The 20,330-nt window shown below is 34.3% G+C and overlaps 1 protein-coding gene and 1 long non-coding RNA gene across 2 annotated transcripts; both read left to right on the forward strand.

The window, feature by feature from the left end:
* The first annotated feature begins 1,792 nt into the window (after positions 1-1,792).
* Positions 1,793-4,448, forward strand: LOC147401422 (6-phosphogluconate dehydrogenase, decarboxylating 2-like). The gene is made up of 2 exons (XM_086442732.1): positions 1,793-1,952; positions 2,636-4,448. Exon 2 carries the CDS (start codon positions 2,642-2,644, stop codon positions 4,109-4,111), a length of 1,470 nt encoding a protein of 489 aa, XP_086298858.1. The 5' UTR covers positions 1,793-1,952; positions 2,636-2,641; the 3' UTR covers positions 4,112-4,448.
* A 13,171-nt stretch (positions 4,449-17,619) lies between these two features.
* Positions 17,620-19,111, forward strand: LOC147401423 (uncharacterized). The gene is made up of 2 exons (XR_015178205.1): positions 17,620-17,752; positions 18,874-19,111. It is a non-coding gene; the product is annotated as an uncharacterized LOC147401423 (long non-coding RNA).
* The last annotated feature ends 1,219 nt before the right edge of the window (positions 19,112-20,330 follow it).

Genomic DNA, 20,330 nt, shown 5'->3' on the forward strand with positions numbered 1-20,330 from the left:
ATAGTGAGTGCTTGATAGCCATCCATTTTTCAACACTGTTGATCAAACTCAAAAAAATTGTTTTTTTTTTCGTTTTTTTACCATAAAGTTTTTCATGAAATTTAGAAGGTTGTAGTGTTCGATAATCCATGTGGATCCTACAATACTTATTAAGACTTCAAATCTAAAAATAAAGATTTTTGGGTAGTGGAAGTGTGGACAGGAGAGATAAATTTTCTTTTTATTACTTATGTCATCATCACCACATGCCAAAGCGGTGTTGGCCTGGGAGTAAATTTGCTCATAGCGCTATGAGCAAACAATCACTCACGTAATCAATGCCTAACATACAACATGAAAAAGCTCATATTTGACGGTCCAAGGTTGTCAAATTTCATAAAATTTTACAGACCAAGATGTCAAAATTTTCATTATTAATTGAATTTTTTTTTTTTTTTTTTAGAGTTCGAAATCATCAAATTAATGAAGGATGAGAGAAATTAAATGACTCTAAACCGTTGAATCTAGGGAACATCAAAATTTTCAACTATTGAAATTTGATTTATAAAATTCATGGGCATTGACCCGAATTTTTCAATTTTCACATGGTGGCACCTTCCGAATTTTGCATCATGAATCACACATCTAGAATCTCTATAATAGATAATTCTGAATTTACATTTGGAGCCAACCCGTCGTTCTTACTCATTGAGCCTAAACTCTGTTTGGACTTCAAAACTTAATCCTAAACACCTTGGATGGACAGATAGATGGATCCGAACTCGGATCAGGCCAACTTCAATTAGCATCAATAAGAATCCATTGGATTTTTTTTATATTTTTATAACTGTATTTCTATAGAGGTGGACTCTTTGGAGGAGTCTATAACAAACCAAAATTTCCTGACTGATGATATAGGGACTCGCAAAAATGAACGCTCTTGACATGGGAATGCACAAATCCATAGATCTTTTTTCTTGTGTATCCCAAAGAAAAAGATCCACGGTCTTGTGGACTGCCACGTCAAGAGTGTCAGTTTCTCGCGATTCAAATTTTATTCCATCTAGTTTGGGGGTCGAATCACCTCAAAATGATGAGTCAAATCGACTAAGTTGAATTTTCAGACAACTAAACGAGTTTTTTAAAATTACGCACGTGACATGCATCTCACGTGATTCCCATTATTTATAATATTTTATTTGAGTCGTGGTAGATGGACCTCAAACTAGAATCTCATATCGCACTTATTGAGGTGAAAGTGGATAGGAGCCATAGATGTTTGTACACTTGTATCTGGACGACACTTTCACCTCAAGAAGTGCGATATGAGGTTCGAGTTTGAAGTCACTTCAGCATTATTTATTTTATTTTTATAACAAGCTACCTACCCAACAATCCATTACCAAAAAGCTTTCACCTACCTTCTGATGGCTGATCTGAAAAGTTAATTTTTAAATATTATTTTATATTTATTTTTTCTGAAAAATTTGTATATATTTTTCTAATCTTGCCTTTTTTATGCAAAAGAGTATAATTACTGTACTTCTGGGTGCTGGATATTAACATACGCTCCTTCACTTGGGACCATTTTATTGGTCTGTATGTAAGGCTCATGATTAGAAATTCTAGAAATGTTAGTTAAAAATAATCAATTAAAATTGGGTTTAATCCGTAAGTCCACTAAACTGGAGTCAAGGGACACGTGACAGTCATCAGAGATATGTAGTTAGTTAGCTATCACCTCCCTGTAGTACAAGATCTTTGCTTCTTAAGAGAAAATGAGCCAAATTTGACCACCAACTCTACGACCTGAGAGCGAAATCTTTGAATCTTTTGGGGGTTCGAAGTTTGTTAGGTATTTATATCAGATTGAAGCTTTAATTTCGTGTAAAACCCAGATCTTAGATTTTTGGGTTCGACTGATTTTTGGATCAATCTTCATAGTGTTTGTATTTGTGGGAAGGGAATATCAGGTTAGAGTTCTTTGCATTCTAATGAATCTGGTTTTCTTTTGTATGATGTTTTGAACCATTAAATTCGCCCATTTTTTTATTTTTTATTTTTTATTTTTATGAGAAGTCTTGATCTGGGTTTGTTATCTTTTATGTTTTTTGTTTACTGATCTCATCCTTTTGTTCTGGTGTTTGTGTGATGGTATCTTGTTGGCTGGTTATATGATTGATTTTTTTTATTTATAGATTTGTTTCTTTTGTAGATTCTTTTATTAGAATCACAATATCTAAGTAACAAAATTCTAACAATTCCTATTTTTTTTTTTTGATATGATTGAATAATTACAATTTTTTTAGAAAAGGTCTTATTATGCTGATGTTGATTTTTGATGAAATTCCCATCTTTGATCCCTTTGAGAATCACAAAGTGGTAGGTGATTTACTCAACTACCCACTAAACTTCTGTAAGAATCTTTCTTAGTGGGTCATAGATTTGTGTTGAATTTCATTAGAAATCTATCCATTTTGATTTTCTTCATTAAGAATCCCAATTTCTTCTATATAATAACTTAGATTATGGCCAAGTATCCGTCGTTGAAGAAGCCTAACAAATTCTTCTATGGGTTTCTCTAATCTCTGTGTTTTGGTCAATCCTGGTTGACAACTTTCCATCGCTTTCACTGATAATCTCATACTTTCAACAGGTCGACATGGCTGTACAATCCTCAAACCTCACTAGAATAGGCCTCGCCGGCCTTGCTGTCATGGGCCAAAATCTTGCCCTCAACATAGCTGAGAAAGGATTCCCCATTTCTGTCTACAATCGGACAACCTCCAAAGTCGATGAGACTGTCGAACGAGCCAAACAAGAAGGAAACCTCCCGTTGTTCGGCTTCCATGATCCTCAATCCTTTGTTCTTTCGATCCAAAAACCACGGGTCATAATCATACTTGTTAAGGCCGGGGCCCCTGTTGACCAAACAATCAAATCTCTCTCAGTTTATTTGGAGAAAGGCGATTGTATAATTGACGGTGGTAATGAGTGGTACGAGAACACTGAGAGGAGAGAGAAATCCATGGCTGAATTGGGTCTACTTTATCTAGGAATGGGAGTTTCGGGCGGTGAAGAGGGTGCGCGACATGGACCCTCGATGATGCCTGGAGGGTCCTTTGAGGCGTACAAGAACATTGAAGACATCCTCCTGAAGGTGGCGGCTCAAGTTCCAGATAGTGGCCCATGTGTTACTTACATTGGCAAAGGAGGTTCAGGCAATTTCGTTAAGATGGTTCACAATGGGATTGAATACGGTGATATGCAACTAATTGCGGAAGCTTATGATGTATTGAAATCGGTCGGAAAGCTATCGAATGAGGAATTAAAGCACGTTTTCTCGGAGTGGAACAAGGGAGAGCTTCTAAGCTTCTTGATTGAGATCACTAGAGATATTTTTGGAATTAAGGATGATAAGGGAGACGGTTATTTGGTTGACAAAGTTTTGGATAAAACCGGCATGAAGGGTACTGGTAAATGGACTGTTCAACAAGCCGCCGATCTATCAGTAGCTGCTCCCACAATAGCGTCGTCTTTGGATGCAAGATTCCTTAGTGGGTTGAAGGAAGAAAGAGTTGAAGCGGCCAAAGTCTTCAAATCGGGTGGCTTTGGTGACATATTAACAGATGAAGTTGTCAATAAGGAGAAACTGATTGATGATGTAAGGAAAGCTCTTTACGCGTCGAAGATTTGTAGCTATGCGCAAGGGATGAATCTTATCCGAGCTAAGAGCATTGAGCAGGGATGGGACTTGAAGTTGGGGGAGTTGGCTAGGATTTGGAAGGGAGGTTGTATTATCCGTGCCATCTTCTTGGACCGTATCAAGAAGGCCTACGACAGGAACCCAGATCTTGCAAACCTTCTTGTAGACCCGGAGTTTGCGAAGGAGATCATAGAGCGACAATCTGCTTGGCGACGAGTAGTCTGTCTTGCTATCAACTCGGGTATCAGCACCCCGGGTATGTCGACCAGTCTTGCCTATTTCGATACTTATAGGAGGGGTAGACTTCCTGCTAATTTGGTTCAAGCTCAAAGAGACTATTTTGGAGCTCACACCTATGAGAGGACTGATATACCGGGTTCCTTCCATACTGAGTGGTTCAAGATTGCTAATCAGTCGAGGAATTAAGCATTCTGTTTGTGGTCTTCTTCTTTAATTAAGTGTTTATCAATAAGTCTTATAATTGACCTTTGGGATTGAACATTTGGGTAGAATCTGCACTGCCGCTCTTTCGGTGAAATTGCTTATCCCAAATTAGATTTTATCATATCTGTTGGATTTTTTCGTAGTTTATTTTTGTTGTACTCTTGCTACCTTTTGGTCCTGTATTAAGGCTTGGATATTTCTACTTTAAAGCCTCTTTTTCTTTGTTTAGAACATATATGTTTTATTTTGGTCTTTGGGGATTCTAATCATGTTTCATGTGATGCTTGAAGAAGAATTTATTAGCAAAACTTTTCATTTATTTTATGTTGGTGCGAAGTTTTCCCTCCCTCCCCATCCCCACTAAACACACTCAACTACGACCCACCCACATTAAAGAATGAAATAAGAAATAATGAAAGAAGAAAGGAGATGATAAATCTCTGTTAGGTTTGGAGAGAAACCTAAAACCCTACCTCTATTTTATTAATAATATTACAAATGAATACTAGGTGGTCTTGCAATAAGTAATATTAACAGCTATGTCAATTACATGGAAGTCTAAGATACCCTTCTTACAAAACTATATAACATGCACAACAATGTACAGCTACACATAACAACACATAAATGGGGACATAAAAACTTCTGAAAATTGTCCTATGATCTTTGACTCAATTGACTATGGTACCAGTCTTGATTTTATGAACAGGAAAGCCTAGCATCTGTTCCCATGGAGTCCCCTCACGCCTTCTCAAAATTATGTTGTTCCGGTCAATTTCCAAAATCCTCACATTTATTACTCTACTGTTTGTCCTAGAGCTGAAATGAATGGATGAAAAATGGTAGGTAAAGTCTTGGTGAGTGTCTACAAAACTGCATAAATTTTATGGGAATTGTCAGACACGTGCCAATTTGGGGCTGTGGACCATCAAGGGCCTTGTACCTGAAGAGTAGGGATTGATGGTGTACTACATTGTGTAAATATAGGTCCTACCAACTTAGCTAATTTGGTAAGACTTGTGGAGAGTCGATCCCACGACCTTGGTTCAAATCCCATTGAACCAACCTTCACCTCTGCTAACCACTAACCCGTTTGCCTAATAAATAAATAAAAGGTTATGGAGAACCTAGTTCTCTTGTTGCTACCCTAGGTCTCTAGTTGAAAATTTGAAAACCTGTCAGTTCTAAAATTGGTGAATGAGTCATTAACTTGGCTTAGTTTTTATAAACAAAGAGTTTAGAATTTAGCCAACAACACCAAGTTTATGCAGGGGAAGTGTCTTGTCTTTCAGTGATTTTTTAAGCTTTGGTTTTCAGTGGGCAATTTTTTGCATTATATTTTCCATTGACATACAATTTATAATTGCAATATATATTCTCAACAAGTTATATTGCAAATCGTTTGAAATACACTTTTTAGAGTGATATCTTTTGTTATTTATTTTGACATGGTCTGTATCATGATTTGATAAATTGATGATACCCCATGTAATTTTATGTGTTTATGCATCCCTGCATAACAACTAGCAAAGAAACTCAACTAAAATCTAATTATATTGAGCTCATATGTTGGTAAATATCGATAATGGTGTCAGGCACATAACTCATGATTTTCGTTCATTTTTCTTTGTGCCAACTTTTTTGTCCATTTTTCTAGAACATTAATTGCATTTTAATTTATGTTTTGACATTGTAAAATAACTGTGACATGCCTGTGTTAGCTTTTCTGGGGCCTCCTTATCAAAGACCTTGTTTCAATATCTGACATCAACACATGTCTGTGTCAAGTTACATAATAAGTCTTAATAGCCTCCTGTATCATTTCTATGGATTATTAGAATTATATGACTGTTTAAAAAACATCAATAGAGGCAACATGTTCTGATATTTTATTGTAGTGAACAGAATTGTACTTTTGGCTCACTTAAACAGTAACTATAATTCAAATTGTGTTACTTGGTGTACTAGAAATTCAATTCTTATTTCTTAGTAATTCCACATTTACCTTATATTGAATTCACAAGGTCTCGCTTTCCAATGCTCACTAGGCCAACTCAGAATCAACTTATCTGTTTTTGACTTAGTTTAGTCATTGTTAATAATTTTTCTGTTTGGGAGCCCCCAAACTTGAATTGAACAAGTTTGGTTTCATCCGGCAAATTGACCATGAATTGAACTTTCCATGTCTTGGCTATTTGTTTTTCAACTTCGTTCGATGTTGATTATGGTTGGTTACCATCACTTTCTATGAGGTTATGAATTCTAATTGAGTGCCAACACGGATATCCTTATAAACAAACTCGAATTCGTTAAAAGATCAGTTCCATCTTCATTTTAGAGCCCTTCGAAAAGTTTAACATTGGAGAAATATTTCCCTGTAGTCCCATTTTCAGCTTTATGCATTGTAGTATGTCAATGTGACCCTAACTGTATATCTTTGATATTTCTTCAATAAAAGACCATCAATGTTGCTAGGGTGACCTAAAGGCCCCAAAACAAACATGGGCGGTAAAGGGATCAGTTCCTTCAATTGATGACGAAGGTGACTGTAGGCCATACGAGATTGCCTCATTGCATACCTTTACTAACGTAATCAGCTAATTTTTGTTTGATGAATAATGCTGAGTTCTTGACAGGCCTACTTTCTTTGTCGAGCTTCAAAGTTCATCAAAAATCACAAATTTGAAAAAATGCTTTCACACGGATCTTTATGTGGTCTTCGGGGGGGGGGGGGGCTATATCAAATTGAGTCTGATTTCTTGTTTGGATGACATCCTCACAGAAAACCATTCCTTAGCCCATTCCAAAGAATCCAACCATATGAAAAGTGGTCTCAAATAACATTTAAAGGGATGGTCCAGAACTTTATAACTTGTAAACTAGTTTTGTAGGATAGAATTTTCAGATTTAGCTGAGTTTTGTCATTGATGATCTCCATGATGAAGATATATAAATATAAATTCCGAAGATGGATTACTTTTGGTTCCTCACTAACACACACATGCATGTATGTGCTGGAAATTTCTTCGTTGGTCCGGCACCTCAAATGTGAGGATATGGTTGTCATGGTTCAAATTGGATTTTACAATATTAGATCGAATGAAAAAAAAATTCCACATAAAATACTCCTCTGTGCAATGTTTTCCTGACTTCTTGAGTTACTTATTTTTTAGATAAATATTAGTCCTCTATTGACTAAATAAAGGAGTGGAGTATAATGTATAAGTGGGAGCAGAAGATTAAAGGAGTGCCAATCAACAAGACAAGCCGTGCGACATCGCATGTGCAAAGGGGTGGCTGGCCATGCCCCCCCCTCCCCCTCCATTTTTTTGTTTCAGTTTTTCTTAGTGCAGCCTTTGAAGTTGCAATGCTTAGCCCTATATGGCTACGCCTGGGGAATGTATCCTGACAGTTTGACCCAACTGTTGCATCAAAGAGAAATATATATATGGACCATATAAGAACTATCCCACCTTCACAGAATATGTAACATAAAAACAATTAAAATACCATTTCTTCTCTCCTTCCCGTGCCCAGTTTAGGTGGTCTTTTTATTTAATATTATGTCAAAGATTTGCCTTTGTAGATCTATGAAAAGAATTAAATTTGCTGTGATCTTGAGACATGGAGTGTTGCCCTTTTAAAACTAGAATTGTTGAATCCTGGAAGATTAATGTGCCCAGATATTTTTGGCACCAAGTGCAGGGATGAATTCTACATTTAGGACAGCACATCCGTTCATCATTTCAGGTTAGTGATCCTTTTCATTACAGATTATCATCTTATTGCTATTGTTGATTTGGATTCGAAGGAAGAACAAATCATTGATCAAGTAAGTCCTCTTTTAATTCTATTTAACATTATTTGAAGGTATAAACAACCATTTTTTCTCTGAAACTGATTGTTCCCCAACAAACATAAGGTTCAATATAGAATAGAGTGGCTAAATAGGATTCTTGTTCTTCCCAAAAATTTCGGATAAGCCTAGCTACAATGGGTACATATATATATATATGTTGTTTTCCTTGCTTCTGTTCATGACTCTACACCGTCATTCTTTGCTCTCAATTTACGTCTTTGGTGCATAGGGTTGGATGGAACTCATTACCACATGGTTGCAGTGAAGTATGGGAACCAAGTTATGCTACTAAGATAAAATACATTTGCGTATAATACGCAGTAGGCATACATTGCAATACAAACACAAATATTTGGTTCCATACGTGTCTGTCTCGTCATCTAAACATTATATTTTATGATTCAACAATCATACTTAAGCTACAAGACATGGGCATGGATTATAGTCTACTTTGCTTATTTAAGAACACACTAATAGCAACCTAATGCCATTCTTTAGGCAAAGCTTAGAAAAAAGTCTATTTTCCTTTGTCCACACACTTGTTTTTTCTTACCTTGGTTCCACTCTGAGCATGATCAGCATCATTACTTGCTATACCATCATGATCATGATCACGTACTTTCTTCTTTCTTTTTTCATCTTTCTTCTTCTCCATCTCTTTATAAGCTTTCTGGCATGAATAGTACTTACTACTTGCCTCATCTTCATTATGCTTGAAATGAGCCATGTCATGACTACCCTTACCATTCCCATATGGATGTTTTTCATGTTGAGTTGGACCAGATGAGGCATCAGAAGCTAAAGAATCATCACTATCATCATTACCATCACCATCGTCGTTGCTCCCATCATCATCATGTGTAGGAGAGGCTATATACATGGTCCACCCAGATTCACTACTACTGCAATTTTCTGTCCCTCCTAAGAGTTGGGAATACTCCATTACTGTAGAAAGAAGAAGAGAAAGTAAGAAAACCCAATAACACAGAGAATACAAACTGGACTTCTTGAACAGGAAAAGATCTATATCTGAACACCAGCATACCTACTGATGTCTTTATATCTCTTACCTTCCATCAACCCAAAGGGCAGCTTTGTACACAAACAACACAGAGAGTGAGAGACCCATCCATCTCAATCACAATTTTGAAAGCTACATAAAACCCACATTATTGATAGCCAGACTAAATTTGACCATTAATTCTATGGCTTTAATAGCTTTTGTTTAAAAAAAAACAGTTTCTCACAAGAAGAATAGAAACCCAAGTTATTGAATTTGAAAGAAACCTGAGTTGCTCACATGCTCATTACATTTCACACCTGAAAATCTCATCACCTTTAATTCTCTGCTATTTGTCATAAATAAAAAGCAACTTTAAGACAAGAAACAGATGAGCCCACTTACAAGCTGGAGGGAATAAGACAAGTATGTTCTTAAATAGGAGCAGAGCAGGCCTTCTATAGTACCTATTATTTATCTTGGACACCATTAATTCTCCATCTTGTCATCAACAATGAAGCAGACATTTTCAATGAAAAAATCAGAGAAATCAACTGTGCCTTTGGGCTTTTTAGATCAAGATGGATGGGATGATAGGTTTGCCAAAATGGCGTTTTTTAGCTCTCATGTTGTTCTGTCCTCTTCTTCCCACTGTTTGCTGTTTGCTGTTGTCTGTTTACTTATAAAGCATACTTATGTCTTTTGTGTCCTTGGTGAATAAAATTTCTATTATATATATATATATATATATATAGAGAGAGAGAGAGAGAGAGAGAGAGAGAGAGCTGCTATTGGCACCCCACTTTTACATTTTACACCCCAATTTCTTAAATTGTTTTTCCCACCGCAATTAAATATTAACACACACCATTAAACATTACAAAGGTTTGGCTCAAATTATTATCTCAACATTACAAAGCATTATAACATGTTCAAACAATATTAGTAGTTGTTTACAATTATGATTAGCCTTATATATAATCTAAAACCCCAAAATAGAAATCCAACAAAAACAGAGAAAGCTTCTATTGGCATGGTGGCACCCCAACTTTTACTTATTCTCAACCATTTATTTATTTTTTAATATATATCTCTCTCTCTCTCTCTCACTATATATATATATATATATATATATATATATATAGATATATATATATATATATATATATATTAAGAGCAATAATGATGATTATGATTACAGTTTCACAATAAGCACAATAATGTAAGTAGTTGTGTCTTTTAATCATATTACTTTTGAATGGGAATTTAAAAATCCATATTTTAGGTCATCTAATGTTTCTTTGTCATGTCTTGTCATGATGTTGCTTACACTTATAATATTACTTATGATTGCAGCTAACACAAAGAAGAACAAAGAACAACAATAATTTAAATAGTTAGTTGTAGATTGTTCGATTCACCTTTCTCTGATATAGACTTCAAACATTCCAGCTTTTGGCTCTCAGTTAATTTCATTTCTATCATTTGGTTTTGTCTACTTTTCTATAGTTTTCTTTGATTCAAAAGGGTGGTTCTGATAGTATGACTAGTCTGGACCTTGCATTATCCATGTTCTCTCCTTTTGAGCTTTAATTTGATCTTGTTTGGCTTCATATGAAGAAATATTTTTCAAGTTTTCTTTCAAAAGTTAAATATATTTGACTCAGTAGATTCGGTTGAATTGGTAGAGGTAACTGGAACATGGTTTCAAAACTTCTCATTCATGGACAAATCATCTCGGACGAGATAATCGATTTAACTTGGTTTATAATTATTGATTTACATATATTTTTTTAAAATAATTATAATGTTTTAATAAAATAATATATATTAGAAAATGCTTAGTCATAAAATCATCTTTTAGTAATAGAATAAATATTTAAATTAAAAAAATATAATTATTTTAATGAAAATCTACAAAATCCTGGTTGACTTGGCTGAGTTTTACTAACTCAGATGAGATTTTCAAAATATCATCCAACACATCTCGTTTATCTTGTGATATGACGTGAGTGTTGAGACATAGTATATATCAATATCGTTGTTGAATGAGATCGAGACAAGTCATCTTAGTCTCGAACGAGATTTAAAACCATGAAGTGGAGTCACGGGCTAGTTTGCTTAGATGAGTCATTATTGGGTCACATATTCGAGAATCAAAAGTTATAGATATTTGAAAGTTTGATGAAAAGGAACATATTTCATTAGAGAAGCATTTGGAGGCCCTAAAGAGAGCCAAATATTATGCCAAACATTTTTCAAAAATATCTCTTAGAAGTTCTGGAATGGGGTGATTTTTTGTGAGGATGATCTCTATAATGAGGAGATAATCCTAAAACAAATTCAGCCCATTTTGAATCTTCTAACCCTAATTTACAAGTTGAAGAAACGTGGACCGTCAATTGTTTGTAAACCACTTTGGATGGGGATTGAAGTTTCAGAGATTTTTTGTGAGGATGATCTCCTCACCATAGAGACCATACCTACAAAAAAAAAAAAATCAGTCCACTCTGAAACTTTTAACCCATATTTAAAAAAAATGTTTAGCTCTCTCTAAGGCCTTCGAAAGCTCCCCATTTCGGGAAATTAAGAGATGCTCACTATTATAACTTAAAAATTGTACAAACTGTCCTTGAATTATTTAAAAAAAAAAAAATTACTTATTTTTGTATACAATTTTCCAAAATTAAGATTTTCCCTTTTTTCTTCCCCCAAATCAATCTAAAGGGTCATATACAGTTATACACATGCCTATTTGAAATTTATGATAAATTAAACTGAAACCTTTATAAGGCTTTTTTTCAACCTCAAATAAATCCTAAATATAGTTCTGGCTTTTTCATTATTTTATGAAAAAAAAATCTTTCAGGTTCACAAGAAAGCTAAGAAAAGGTAAAATCGCAAATGTGACTGTACGGTTGTGTCTGTTTTGGTGAAATAAATAAATAAATAACAAAAAAGGGTATATGACTCTTTTGATGAATATGTTAAAAACATTGGTGGGCCAATAATTTTGGCCTAATATATGACCTTTTTGGTATTTTCTCTTCCCTTCTCAGCCACTAGTTGGACACTGATTGAAAGTGTCCAATGTGGTTGGACCCTACCAAAGTTCTTTTCTTTCATTTAGCTTGGATTTATTCAGTGATTTTGCTCTGTTCCACGGATAGTTGTTATTCTTTGGATTTTTCTATCCGTAGACGTGGTTTGATGCTTTTCCATAAACGTATAGCTGAGATCCTCGTTAGCAATATCCCATTTAATTTTTGAAAAATTGACGAATTTTCATTTTTTTTTTCAATTAAAGTATTACTCTCCGGATTATTAAACTATTATTAATAATTTTGAAAAGAATAAAATGTGATTTTTTCAAATTCTATGACTTTTACGGATTTTTATAAAACTCCATGGAAAAAAAATTCTACAATAACTTGTTGCATGTTACAAAGTGTAAACTTGTAAGTTGTGACATAAAGCACAAACCGATTTTGAAGCGGCTATACTTCAAAATTTTGGAGGAATTCACATTTTTACGTGATAAATGTCCTTTTTTTATCTTGAAAAAAATAATGACATGGCCCTCTACATTTATTTGAGATTACACTTTAATTTTCCAAATTAATGATTTGTCCCTTGACTTTGGTCTTCTTTTAAAAATTAATGGAACAATAACCTCAATGTCTTCATTATCACCACCATCACCAATTTTATCATCATCATCATCACTTTCGACATCACTATCATATGGCCGAATTTTTGGTTTTCGAATTTTTGAAATGAAATGCATAATACACATATGAAACATATGCCACATATTTTTCATTTATCAAATTTTTGGCCAAATTTTAGACCAGATTTTTGCAATCCAAAATCAAATATAACTCAAAATTTTCACGAATCGAATTTTTGTTGTATTCCAAATTGCTAACAAGGGCTGAGATAAGAAGAAGAGAGACTTACTGAAAGGACCTTAGCGGAGGGACTTTTTTCTAAATAATCCTTTTGGGCGGTCTCTTAATAGTCCTTTTAGTAAACTTTTCTTTTCTTAAGTCCCTAGACCTCATCTCACATGTACAATGTGTTTGAAATACCAAAACTACCATGCTCTCATCTTCTTAACATAGTTAGGTTTTCTAATGGTGATTGCGATCATTTTCGAAGATTGTTAATTATTTCTGATGATCTTTGATCATAAATGAGGAATGAATAATAATATTCTCCTACTTTTGAACATTTATACTGATTTTTTTATTTATCTATTTCGATGTTTCATCAAGAAAAATGAAGAACATAGTTGAGATTCTAAATTTTTTGATGATTACATTGTAACTTTTGAATTACAACTATGATTTATGCATTTTGGGTATTTCAAGGTCCATTCCAAATCTTTTAAACCATATATTGACAAATGTTTGGCACAATGTTTGGTTTTGTATATGGTCCTTGAACACCCCAAGGGTCGAGTTCCGTTGACTCAAGAAATGACACGAGATCTTGACCATGTAAACAAGAAATCAAATAGTTTAGATTTTATGTGTATCTCAACAATATATATCGTGATGCTACTTATCTTAAGGATAACTTTCAGTCGTTGGATGTTGTATTTACACTACTTAATATAATGTTTTTTTTTTTTTTTTTTTAATTTTTTATTTTTTATACATGAATACCATCCATTTTTTCAATATTCTTTACAACACCGCTTGTACATATGGTCTTTGAGGATTTAAGAATATTAAACCTCAAATCTACAATGGGTTTAGGAGTTGCCACCATTCAAGGTTTTAGGTGTGAATGGACACTAAAAATGATTTTAGGAAATCTATTTTTTTAGTTCATAGTGACTTGCATCAATGGAAAAAAAAGAGGTGTACCTAAGAACTAGGTAAGGAGGTTCTGTTAAGAGATAAGAAAGGTGTTGACATCTTGTTCCACCCATCAAGTGAGGGTTACCAAAAGATGGTGATAAATGAAATAGAAAAACTATTTTTTTTGCATTTTTTGAGGTTAGAAGAGATGACAAAGGAGTTAAGAGCAAAATGAACTATAATTTGGCATGTAAAATCAAGAAATAAAGGCAATTAGCAAGCTAAACTTAAAAAGTTGTGCTTGTCGAAAATTTTTGTGGGCTTAGGACTTGAGTGCAAAGTCACTTGGATTTCACTCTTTTGAGTTTTTAAGCACTTTTACAAGCTTAATTACCCACTTGGGAGTAGTTTTCTATAGATTTAGTCTTTGGTTCATATCCATGGGTTGGATATAACCTTGATTGAACTACAATCTCTATGAATGAAGATGTGTCCTTATGAGATTGTTTTTATTGGCCTGAAGAGTTAAGTGTAGGTCTAGAAAGACTTCCACCTTTGACTCTTAATCTTTTTTGAACAATAAGAAAAATTGGGAGTACTCAAGGTGTATGCATGAATGGACTTATGAAGGAGAAGATTACCTCAATGAAGAGAGATTATTCTCTTCCTCCTCCTCCCTAGCCATTGAAGAAAAGAAACTAAATTAAAAACTTAAAAATAAGGTGCTGAAACATAAAAGAACCTTGAGATAAGTTGTATTACCATTAAATACTACTAAAATTTATTGGGGATTTAAAATGGAAAGATGGCTTCTCAAGGAGAATATTCACTTTGTTCAACCCTATGCCCTTGAAAGAAAGTAAAATGACTACATTGTAAAGAGCTTAGACTTAAAAAATGCAAAAGAGATTAGATGAGAAAGAGAAGCAAATGAACTTAGATGGATTAAAAACCAGCAATTTAGGGTTCCCACCCCACCTTAGTCATTTCTTTCTTTTCAAATTCTTCCTCTTTTAGCTTTAGGGTTCTCAAAGGCATGAGTAGGGATTTGGGCAAAATTTTAGGGCTTAGAGAGGTTCCTTAGAGATATTTGGACAGAATTTTCTTGGTCTAAAACCCTCATCCCCATTTGCCTTGATGATTCTTCTATTTATAGAGTCTTGAGAGACCCCTTGTGGGTAAAATGGTCCCAATCCTATCAATTGCACAATATTCTCAATAAAAGCTCCATATGTGGCCTTCCTTTTTTCATGTGCCCTTGTCCTCAATAGTCTTTTTTAATAGTCTTGAGTCTTAGCAACCAAGATTCCTCGATGTCAAAAAGGTAAAAGTACAAAAGATTGTAGAGCCTTCTTCAATTGTGACTAAAGTCAAAAGTAATGGAATAGGCAAAATTACTTTAAGGCCAAGGTGTAAAGTAATAGGAGAATGTAAAGTGAGATTTTGTGGTAAAGTTTCTTGTGGTCCTAAAAGCAATAAGAGTTAGTGGGGTGTGTAGAGACATGGAAGATACTTAAAGTTGAGAGACATTGGCCAAATTACCTAAGATCCAATGATAAAGTGATTGGTAAGGTAAAAGTAGGGGTAAAATGATAAAAAATGGTGTGATCCCAAGAGAGTGAGACAAGTTGAGTGATCCCCAAAAGCATAAAGTTTGAATGTGAGCCAAGTGGAGTGATCCCCTCTTTCCGAAGTATTTTGTGCACATGTAGGTGGGGTGGGGATAGAAGAAAATCAAAACTATTCACAAATAAACTGTCCAAAAATAAAGTGTAGAAAAGTTGAAAAATAACTTGTCCCTACCTTAGGTACGGACAAGGCCAAATTTGGCTTGTCCCTATCTATGGTACGGACATGTTGGCTTTAGGACTTTTTTGGAAGGCTTTGGTCTTGCTTGGTGGTAGGCCCTTGAGTTTTTTCTGTTACTCCATTGGACCAAATTCTTCTTTCACATGTTTTCTTGATCTCTTGGGCTTAATCCGGACATAAATGAGGTGTCTAATCGCCAATGCTATCGAATCTTGTACAATGGATGGTGGCCTCTCAGCTTTGTAAATAATTTTGTATCAAAAAGTTGTCCCTTGATCCTGACTCGTAGTGTGTATCTTATTGCAATGTCTTTAACAACACTATAAAGAATATGCCATTCATTTTTTCAATGTGTTTTTACAACACTGTTGAATTAAGGCTTAAAGTGGGTCGGATTCGATTTGAATATGAGTATATCCATATTTAGATCAAAATTTCTTTATTTGGATCCAAATCCAACTCGGATCTTACTAGATAAATCATATTCGAATAATTTAGATTTCGCTTAATCTGGATCTGGATCTGAACCAATTGAAATGCTTGCTTCGGGTAGGATAATTCCAGATCATACAACATTTTTTCTTCCATACTTGGTTGTTAGTAGAAAAGGATATTTTGAAAAAAATCTAAAATATATAATTTGGATCTATGAATATATATGGATATGGATTCGTATTCAACCTTGATACGATTTGGATCATGGGATATCAAACCTTTTTGTTTTAATGGGTAAGTTGGACTTGAACCCACGACCTCAAAGTTTTTTCGGAATGTGTCAAAATTTATTTGGCCCATTTTTTGTTTCGGATCTACTCCATGGACCCGAACCCACTAAATTTGGATTTCGGATCACTCGGATTTCAGATAAAATCTAACCTATTTTATTCCCTACATTGGATATCACCAGACCTTGTAAAATGGATGATAGTCTTGTAAAAAAGAGAAGCACTTTCCTAACTTTTTAAGATTTCAAATATTACCTAGGGCCATTGAGCTCAAATGGATTATCAAATCGGCAAATCCAACACTACAGCCCTTTAGATTTCTTGTAAAAACTCGTATCCATAAAATCAAAATTGAAAAAAAAAAAAAAAAAAGAAGATATTTTTTGGGCTTGATCCAAAGAAGGCTACTGAACTCCAAATTTTAAATTAAAATTTAATAGTGAAAATTAATCTTTTTAAAGGTTTTTTATTTTTTTCTAAAGTTCGTAGCATTTTGTCCTCTGCAGCCTTGTGGTATCAGATCATGCTTTTAGAGGCCACAAGGTGAGCTCAACGACCCTTAGTAAGGCTAAATTCACTATTGTACAAAATGCTGACATCGGTGGGAGCAAACATTATGTTGAAGGTGTTAAGCTACACATCACTCACGTGATTGAAAGTCAGTTTATATTATAGCTCATTGATCAGCTGTGGGTCTGTCCTATTTTTATTTTTCTGACATTTATAATCACTTGTTTGATAATATTTCTTTAATAACTGATTATACCAAAATGATTTTTTTACAAAAATCAATTCTAAACATATAATGAATTAATGAAGAAAATCAGTCAAATAAGACTAAAACCATGGGCTGGACACTAGAATTATCTTATCCAATGACCACACTAACATGTGTCATCTCATTTATGAGTAATAATTTTTTTTTAAATCACAAAATATATCTACACAAATCTTTATAAAAAAAAAAGTGAATAATGATGAATGGACGCGGTCTTGGTACGCGGCTGACATGGCAAGGGCACAGAACCACACATCTTTTTCCTGTGTATCCCGATGAAAATGATCTATGGTTCTTTGCCCTTGCCATGTCAGCCACATACCCAACCGCATACCAAGAACGCGTGCATCCATCACAACTCTAAAAAATACCTATTACTTTCATTGGTTTTTAAAGCCAAATAAAACACAATTAAAATATATCTGCACAAATCTTCACAAAATCTTACAAAATCCTTAAAAAAAAAAATCCTACTACTTTCATTGGTTTTTAAAGCCAACTCTATGACTCTAAAGGACCAGAAAAGCCTTATAAGAAACATACTTGAGCTCAGAAAGTGGATATTAGGTTTCTGAAAAATTTCTCAATGGCGAAGTTCTCACCCTTCTTTTACTTTCTCCTTGTTCTCATCATCTTTGCCTCAGGTCTTTGTTTTTCTAACACTCTTTCTACTCCTTTTTGTGTTGGGAAGTGCAATTAGGAGATTGTTCAAGGGACAAGAATTTTGAGAACGATTCCAAACTATGGGTTAGAATTTTTAAAATGAGCTGATTTGCCCATTCTGAAATTTCTAACCCATCAAAAGTGGTTTACAAATAATTGACAGTCCACAATTCTTCACCTTGTAAAATTGGGATCAGAAGTTTTGGAATAGGCTGATTTTTAAGAGGATGATCTCCTCACAAAAAATCAGCTCATTCTGAAACTTCTAACCCATATTTCTGAAACAAGTTATAAATTTTTTTGTCCCTTGAACAGTCCCCATGAGATTAATATAAATATTGTTTATTGTGGGTGTCCCCACCCTTCGGGTGAGACTAATCCCATGTTCACACGCACGGCCCCTCGAAAAGTCCTACGTGCAATTGGTTGAGTTGTGGGTCAACTAGACCTTGGAAGGTGGCCCCAAGAAATTCATCGCTTTGTGGGGTTTTGAATACTTGACATGCCCTTCTTGAGGAGCTTATCAAGACTCAGCTTTCCACTAGGTCAACCCTTTGGGATTCCCCATGAGATTAATATGTTCTAAATCGAGGATAATGTATTTATTTACAGAACTTCACCATTACTTAATAAAGGGTCTTATTAACGTGTGCCCTCTAGGGCACAAGTTAAAATGCAATAAATATGTCCTAAAAAAAACTTTTTAGTACCAAAATACTCTTAGATGTTTAATCCTAAGGTGTATTTATTGCACTTCAACATGCACTCTTAGGGCACATGTTAACAAAATCCCTTAATAAATAGTAAATGAAGCACGAAATTTGATCTTCCATGGGTCTACTTTTATATTTAAGAGTGTGCTTGTGCTTGTGCTTGTGCTTGTGCTTGAGCTTGACATAACAAACAACTATTTTTGTCTACAACACTGAGGTTGTAGATTCTGGCACACCCAATACTTAAAAAAAAAATTTATATTTGTTAATTTTTTTTTTATATTATTCTAGTAAAGTTAAATTATGAAATATGATTTATGTCGTTATCCCAATATTTAAGATAATATGTAGATTATAATGGTGTTGATATAATAATTGTAATTGTGCAGCAATGATGTCCACTGTGAATGCAAAAGTTTGTTACATCGGGGGCGGAGCTTGTGAGAGTGATGCTCTTTGCAAGCAAACATGCTCAGAGAAATACAACAAAGCGGAGGGATTTTGCGTACGCTATCCTAAGATCCCTATGCTCTGCATGTGTCAGTACCATTGTTGATCTCTGTCTCTGTCTCTCATGGAGCTTTATGTGTAAACCCATGGAACATCAATAAAGAGCTATTTTAGACATTATTAATGATTTGGCATTTTTTTTTTTTTTTTGATAGTTTTACAATTATTGTTTAGCAATGAAATTCTCAAAGAATCGTGATAATCTGACTTATCCACGTGGTATACTCAATCAACACCCTTGACGTCTCAGGTTCAGGAACCTTTAGATCTGCTCTCCTTGGGATACAGAACTACTATTCCCCATAAAAAGGTGCAGTTTTGTATCCCGAGAGAGAGCCTGTCATGTCAGGGGTGCTAATTGAGTTAGCCATTTGGCTAAGTTAGATTATCACGACTCATTCCCAAAATCTTAGCAAATGGATTTTGAAATGCCCATTTTCGCGCACTAGTCATTTTTATTCCGAAAACCGTAGATTTTAATTCTGAACATAGGCAACCTATCATTTTCAAAATTAAAACATAACTTTACTAAATGTAGATTTTTTATTTTTATTTTTAAAACAGTACATATTTTTGCCACTTCAATTTTAGTAAATGGTTAAAAGAATTTCTACTTTATAAAATAGTAAATATTTTCCCTACTTGCGTAAAATATCTTATTTCTGAAAATGGTAGATTTATCAGTCTCAGAATTAAAATGAATAGATAGTGTGCTGAAATGGGAATTTCACATTCAGCCCATTAAAATATGGCCTCTTGCTATTGGACTGTTTAGAATTTGTAACACCGTTAACTCACGAAAATAGTGATAAAGAACGATTGCAGGCCATAAAAACATTATCTTAAAATATGGGACCGACTAGTTGCACACTACCAAGTGTTGATTGCACCAACATAAAAAAACCTTTTTTTTTTTTTTGGAGTTTTTTAAACCACTATTTAACTGATCGACTTATTACACTTCAATAAGTAATATTCAGGGTTTAGGCTTATTCATCTTCTTGGGTATTTTCTGCTCGTGCTCTCCTTTACTCATGATCTCTAATTGTTTTCTATTTTCTTGTGATTGATTTTGCTCATGTTCTCCATGTTCTTGTTATTCTTTTACTTTCCATGTAACTTCTAATGGAAAAAGAACATATGTTGTTTAATTATTTATATATGATCAGGTGTACTGTTGTATGTTGTTGAATCTTTTTTGTGCTACTATTTTAGTTGGGTTGCAAAGTTCAATTCCATATCCACTTTTTTGTGCAATCTCTTCACCATAGAGATCATCCTCACAAAAAATCAGCTCATTCCAAATATTTTTGCCCATATAAGATAAAGCACGTTG

Source organism: Akebia trifoliata, chromosome 5, assembly GCF_017979445.1.
Source record: "Akebia trifoliata isolate Shusen 1 chromosome 5, ASM1797944v1, whole genome shotgun sequence".
Classification (NCBI taxonomy): Eukaryota; Viridiplantae; Streptophyta; class Magnoliopsida; order Ranunculales; family Lardizabalaceae; genus Akebia; species Akebia trifoliata.

Excerpts from the sequence above, each read along its gene's own strand:
- LOC147401422 (XM_086442732.1), top strand. The coding sequence starts at position 2,642 with ATGGCTGTACAATCCTCAAACCTCACTAGAATAGGCCTCGCCGGCCTT.